Genomic DNA, 7,500 nt, shown 5'->3' with positions numbered 1-7,500 from the left:
ATATACATGGGCCCCTAGTGACTCAGTCACATTTCATCCCCCTGAATGACATCCCTGGACATGGGTATGCATTTCTGGCTCCCCCTTAAAATAAGAAACTAAGTATCAGAAGGTAGAGTGAGATGATGTAGATCAGGGGTCCCCAAACTAAGGCCCGGGGACTGGATGTGGCCCGCCAAGCCCCTTTGACCGGCCCCCTCCACCTCTCTGCACACCTCACCATTTGTATAAGCATTTAAATAAGCAATCCTCACAGAAAAAAAAATATATAAAATATATTTTTTATTTTTTATCAACAGGCCTTCCTAAAGTTTAATTTTCACTAGTGTGAATCTCCAGAAGTTTCTTGTCTTGATAGTTTCTCATCTCACTGTAATACAAACAGGCCTACCATTTCTATTGTATCACTCATAAACTGTCAATCACCATATTTTTCTAACCTTTCCTTGCTATTTTTACATGGTTAATAGAAATGAATAGGAATAGCTGTGGTATTTCAAATTGAAAAACATGTGAAGTACTCACTTCATTTGAAAAGCATTTGTAATGATTAACTATTTTGTGCTAGAAATTATGGCTATAACTGGCTGGCAGTGGCCTAGTATACAGCCCACATGATTGATCCCGGCCCCTGATCACAGTCAGGAATGATAATGTGGCCCCCAGAGAAAAAAGTTTGGGGACCCCTGATGTAGATAGTAGAGAGATGCCAGTTGAAAGGACTGATTGTTTTGGGGTCTGCTGGATTGGATGCTGTATGATCCAGTACCAGCATCACCTGGACTACCAAGGAGATGTGAAGACAGCGCTAGACTATGAGGCTTGTAATCAGTTATTCTCATGCCTTACTGGCAACCCCTGAAGGCACAAAATTAAGAATCTAAGAATCATAAACATTATAAACAGATTCCAAGCATCACAAACAGCAACATAAATAGAACTGATCATTTTCATCTGCAGTCTACTGATTGGGATGTTGCTTTCGCCTTGGCCCTTGGACCTGAAAGACGTTGGCCCCCTACAGAGCAGGCGACAGTGTTTTGGGTCGGCGCCACTAGGACAGCAGTGCTTCCCACAAAACATTTGTTAGTCTAGGGTAGAGAGTCAACCTGTATCGAAGACATGTAACTTATATGATTGGAAAGCCAGAGAAGAAATGTGATGAATGGTGATTGTATCTTTTTATTTAGAATTTAAAAAGAAATGACCATGCATTTGCAAAAAAAAAGGTCTTTTCAGGGGACCTAGTCAAGGGGGTAGGGGTTTAAATGGCTGGAAAATGCACCTACGTTAGGTTTGGGTAGGTGTGTGTGTGTATGTGTATGTGTGTGTGTGTGTGTGTGTGTGTGTGTGTGTATGTGTATGTGTGTGTGTGTGTGTGTGTGTGTGTGAAGTAATGGTAGGCTACTGTATGTGGGTATGATCATGTCACGAGAGAGCTTCATGCACCAGGAAGCAGAGCAGAGCAAATAATTAAAGTCTCTTCACAGCTCATATTCAGCCATTTCCAACTTCTCCATTTCCTCTGGCAGGTGCCTGAGAATGCTATGAACCAATACTAATAGGCATAGCTGCTGCTTCTTAGCCCAAATTATTGCTTAGTTCAGAGTGTACTGTACTCTCTGCTCAACTCGATTGGATGTTTCTGGGTGAAGAGATGAGCTGCTGAGCGATTTTCTGCTGGATTTCTTTTTTCTGTGTCCATCCTGCTGTCATTTCACAAAAGCTCCTTCGGTACACTACTGACAGGCCCATGACAGCTGCTTTGGAAGCATAGAACTGCCATCCTGGTAGCCTGGCAGTCCAGCCTATAACATAAAGAGTACGCTTATAGGTAGACACCGATCTGAACCTGGCACCTTGCTACACACAGACAGTGTTGGGTAACACTTTGTTTGACAGCGGCGTCGTACGCATGAAATAACAGTCTCATAATAGTGTCAAAACAGTGTAATGACACAGTCTTCTTGGACAAGTCATAAACATGATGTCAATGTCACTGTCTTTACCATAACCGAATGTCACTTAAAGGGGCACCATGTAATGTTGTTTGTAGTTTATTCCCAGAAATCATTCTGCCCATTTACAAATGTTACCTTTTTCATGAATACTTTCCACACCATCAAATTCTAAACATTCATTATGACTGGGAAATTTGCACTTATCCTACATGAAAAGGGGACTCTTCTCTGTGGTCCGCCATTATGAATTTCCAGATATGGGCATTTTTAGCTGAAATACTTACTGTACTTTGGTCATACAAGTAAATATTAGTTCATTAGTTAGTAAATATTCATGAAAAGATCAGATTTGGCAATAGGCAGCACAATTTCACTGAACAGCATAGTTGCAATAGCTACTCTCTGGCCACATCTTACACAGCGCACCTTTAATGATCATACAGTCATAACATGGTCATGCCATTCACATAATGTTTCTGCCACACGCATGACTGTGTTCCAGCACATCTATGTCATACGTATGACGCCGGCATCAAGTTAAGTGTAACAGAGCGTTCTTATTGAAGGACAGGATTTGCATCCTTAGTGATTAATTCCTGATGGTGTAGTACAAGTCCAACTCGCCACACTATTATTTGTATGTGTGTTTATTATGTGCATCATACGTGTGTGTGTGTGTGTGTGTGTGTGTGTGTGTGTGTGTGTGGGCGTGTGTGTGCGCGTGTGTGTGTTCTCATGCGAGCACACTCATGTGAAAGAGGGGGAGAGAGTGAGATAAGGAGAGGCAGAGGGAGGGAGGGATGGTGTGTTGTGCAATGTTACATAAAGTCAATCACTGTGACAGTGGCTTTGATCATGACTTTTGTTTCTGCTGACAGACTGCTTGTGACGTAAGGCGACGTGGGGTAATGTGAGACTTGGTCAAGATAACTGTATCAGGAGGTGGGAGTGAAGAGGCAGAGACAGGCTATCTAGATATAGAATTGACCTTTGAACTCAAAATGTCTGTCTCAGGCAGTGTTGCCAGATTAGGCGGTTTCCGCCCAATTGGGCTGCTTAGGATGGATGGCCGTGTGTGGGTAAAAATGGCATTTGGGCGGGTTTTTCTGCCAATTTATGGCCAAAGAAATCAATCAAATTTACTTCAAATTGGGCGGGATTTAGTGCTTCCAGGCTGGTTTTGATGAGTGGAGGTGCAAAGCGCACACCACAAAAGGAGGTGCTGGCAACCAGTAAAACACTTGCAGGAGAGAAGTGCCATATACTCCCGAGTTGCATAAAACAGGTTTTTAATGTGACAACGGTTAAGCCTGTCGGCCTTCCTCAGGTCACGTGTGCAGGTTTTGAGCATTTTTTTGGTCTGCAAATGATCAGTCTCACCTGGCAACCCTGGTCTCAGGTCTGCTGTCGCTGTTCCAGCTGCTGCTGCTGTTGTTGTTGCGGACTTGGTGAGTGAGTTTATGTATGAGAAGTAATTCATTGCATTAGTAATTCATTGCATGGGTCAGTAGTAGATGGGTGCAAGCTGTTGTTGTGTTGTTGTAGTGAATGGATGGGTCTAGTAACTGTTTACCATTTCATTGTGAAAATGAAAATTTCACATGTGGGTGTGTGTGTGTGTGCGTGTGAGTGTGTGCGTGCCTGTATCTGTGTAGGGGGTTGTTTTTCAACACCAGCTGGTCAACATTGTGTCTCTCTGCTTCCTTCTTCTTTTTACATTAGAAAACATGTTGCTTATATGACTAACATGGCATGTGGACACATATGGTACATTGACAAACATTACCACAAATTACCAGGAATCATTCTCTGAGTTGTGTGAGGTAACGGCTGATATTATCGTTGAATAACCCATGCTTTTGTAAGCGTCTTTGTCAATCTTTACCAGCGGCAAAAAAGAGACACAAATGTAATACTAAACTATAGTAACTAGTGTCAGAAACAAGACCTTGGAATTTTCTTATCTTTCGGGTAAGGTGGGGGAGAGGGGGGATATACTAGGTAGACAAAAAACACTGTCTATTGTTTCCCCTTGTAGTGTTGAAGGACAAGTGCACTATCTTGAACATTAAGCCCCTTTTCTGAGTTGTCTGCAATGCTTTAGAGTCCCCCTCACCGTTTATTTCATGTTTGCTGCTGTCTCTGTTATTTGGCTACTTTGGATTTGGTCTCAACCGGATTTAGAATGGCCGTCTATGGACATGTCCAAATCTGTTCTTCAAACCACACTAAAAGTTTGTTTTCAAGAATACGCAACTCACCAAGTGTTTAGGGGTATTCACTGGTATTCCTTAACATTTTTTGTAGCGAAACATGGCTTCTGTCGTGTTTTATGGTGAATATATATATATAAATATCTTATCCTTCTCCCCTCCTCCCCTCATTATTTTTTTGGTCTTTTTCGACTTTATTGATGATGGGATAGTATGAGAAATGGACAGGAAGCGAATGGGGAGAGAGATGGGGAGGGGCCGGCAAATGACCCGGGCCGGGAATCGAACCTGGCTCGGCCGCATGGTAGACGAGTGCCCTACTGGTTGGCCACGGCAGGGCCTCCTCCCCTCATTCTACCCAAAGTTCCTTGGAGGGCTGTCAACATTGACTGCCCTGAACTCGCTTGACTTGCTCTGGCTCTTCTGACAACTTTTATTGGTTGATCTGAAGGGTCTTTACATGGAAAGTGACATGCTCCTTCTCCTCCCTCCCCTCATCCCTCCCTCCGTTTCCCCTCCTCCTCCTCATCTCCTCCTCCTCCCCTTTTCTACCCAAAGTGTCTTGAAGGTCCAATCCTATCACCACACTGATAAGCTCCTCCCTTCCTCCTTGCCATCCCCTTGCATTACCTCAGGGGTGGGGATTCTTTTTCATTCATTCGAGGGGCCACTTCAAATTCATCCGAGGGCCGTACTATGAACACAAACCAGGATTTCCCTCTGCACTTTAGGCCTATATTGAAGGCAGCCACCTTTAAATCAGACACCACCTGACCTTCTCTAGGTCCCCTGAATATAACTTCATTGAATTGCAAATATATTTTCTAAGATTCCATTACAAAATATGTCATATTTCATGTGAAGCTGCATATACAGCCCTCTAGACATAGGTTCCCAACCGTGCACCACACTGACCAGCTCCTCCCACCCCCCTTGCCACCCCCCTTGCCGTCCCCCTTGCCATCCCCCTTGCCATCCCCCTTGCCATCCCCCTGCATTACCTGAAGTGTCTTTACTGCTCTGAAGTAGCCTGATTATCATCGACTTTCAAATCTCTTCGAGACTTGGTCTGACCTAGAGCATAACAATTAACATTTCCCAAACGGCGTGGTTGACCCCTCTCCTTTGGTTTGCTAATGGTTATTTGCTTCCCGACAAGGTGGGAGAAGTACCCGATTTTTATTGAGTTCAGAAACGATATTTGTATTGCTCCTGGCCTGACTAGAAGCAATGCTGAAGATGTTGCGTCACTAGGAGGGTGCGGCCTGGCTAGCTCTGACGGTCCTTTACATCAGAAGTGATATGCGCCTCCTCCCCTTCCCTCCCTTCCCTCCCCTCCTACCTCCCCCTCCTTATCCAACCCTCTGCCCCGACCGCCTTCTTCTCCCCTGGCCACAGCTGACCAACTCCTCCCTTCTTCCTCCTTAATACCCCATGCTCCACCTGAGGGGCCCTTACATCATTCAGTCTCTTCATATAGTCCTCTCTGCTCTCTGCTCTCTGCTTAGACAGCTGCTGCTGATGCACTTCACTCCCAGAACCTCACTACCTGCGCCTTCGGACAGGAGATGCCCCTGCCTGGTTCTGGGCTTCTGGAGTGTTGACTGGGCTGGGCTGGACTGGACCGTACCGTACCACAGCAGACAGACTGGACCATTCCGGACTAGATGGGACTCACTCACGCACCCCTGAGAAGTTGAACAGGTTGGCTCTCCGGCTCAACCATTATGGTAAGAGCACAATGCTGCATGTTAAGTTAAGGGTAACGCCTTTGAGGGTTAAAGGCCAAATAGGCGGGCTTCAGGCAAAAGTTGCCTTTGAGTTGTATAAATGAGTTTAGACACTTGAGTTGTGAAAATGTCTACAAAAAAAGTGGCTTCTGAGTGTATGCGGTTCAACTGATTCCCAGTGTAGTGTAAAACTCAGCCCATTTTTAGCCACAGTAAATGGTTTATGATTTTTAATGTTTTCAAATTATATAGTATAGCCCAGTATATGCAGGCTTGGTTTATTGTTAATATTTATTTTGCAAGTGTAATTACTTTGAAATGTAGAAGTTGCATATTAACATGCTCCCTTTCATTGGAAACGTGACTGGAACAAAGTTCCCAAAGCACTGCAACCTCAAACAACCACCTTCCTAACCTCTGTCCCTCCTAACCTCTGTTCACCATCTACATCATAATGATTGACAGAATCAGCTGTGTAGCAGTACAATTAGAAACCTATTCAAGCCATAAATAACACAGAATTGCAACCTTTAAAACATCTCCAGAGATAAGTTGTGCAATGTTGCTTTGTTTGTTGCAAGCTGGTCCTCGAACAACTGGCTAACCAACTGAGAGCTTGAACAAAGAGTTCTAGAATTTTAACTCTTAGTTCCGGCTCTTTGATTGGCTTATTCATGAGGATTCCATTTCCCTGCTTTGTTCTATCCACTACTGATGGTGGACCTTTCCACCTGCTCCTTCGCTCTCCCTATGCATTGCATTATGGGGCCGCACTGCAGGTCACACCTCTTAAGGCAATTAGGAAATTGCGTTTACATATCAACACTTCAAACCCTCTCCGGGCAAAGGAGATGTCAAAGACAACAAAGGTCCCATTGTGTAGGCCCAATGCGGGTGTTATGCATACTTGTTGTTATACATATCATGGCATTAGGCAGGATAAAGTAGAGCATTTAGAATATAATGAATAAAATCAGGGTATAGGGCAATGGGACTGGCCTTTGTCAATGGCCCTTTTGGCTGGAGTGAGAAAGTTGCTTTTTGGGGGGAAAGTAGACCTTTTAATTACGTTGTAAACTAACATTACATGGACAGACATGGACAGGGACGCACACACACGCACGGACTGGCGCGCGCACACACACACACACACAAACACACACACACACACACACACACAGACACACACACACACACACACACACACACACACACACACACACACACACACACACACACACACACACACACACACACACACACACACACACACACACACAAACATACTACATTACACATACTGCTTTCAAAGGCTCTGCGCAAAGGGGTCAATGTCTTGACATTAACCAGGATTTTGCAACATTGTAGCCCCATAATGAAAGCTATACCACCAATAGCCATTGAAAGGTTAATTACCACAGTACTACTATGACATAACAGAGGGCCTTTGGTAATGCACTATGACTTGGTCATTGCCATTCTGATAACAGCTTATTTATAACGCTGTGTTTTAATGGGTTTATGTACCATGACTCCAACATCTTGCTACAGAACAGGTGTTAAAGTGGCATAACCTGGTACTCTGCCAGGAATACA

At 44.2% G+C, this 7,500-nt stretch overlaps 1 protein-coding gene across 1 annotated transcript in view; it reads left to right on the top strand.

Moving 5' to 3' along the window:
• si:dkey-246g23.4 (uncharacterized protein LOC559426 homolog) overlaps positions 1–7,500 on the top strand; it is a 30,302-nt gene that overhangs the window by 5,119 nt on the left and 17,683 nt on the right. The window contains exon 2 of the mRNA XM_063196832.1: positions 5,683–5,904. Within this exon, the coding sequence (XP_063052902.1) occupies positions 5,902–5,904 (3 nt within the window). The 5' untranslated portion in view covers positions 5,683–5,901. The remainder of the gene's footprint in view (positions 1–5,682; positions 5,905–7,500) is intronic.

This window comes from Engraulis encrasicolus, chromosome 4, assembly GCF_034702125.1.
Source record: "Engraulis encrasicolus isolate BLACKSEA-1 chromosome 4, IST_EnEncr_1.0, whole genome shotgun sequence".
Lineage (NCBI taxonomy): Eukaryota > Metazoa > Chordata > Actinopteri > Clupeiformes > Engraulidae > Engraulis > Engraulis encrasicolus.
This window is presented reverse-complemented; position numbering and strand designations above follow the sequence as displayed.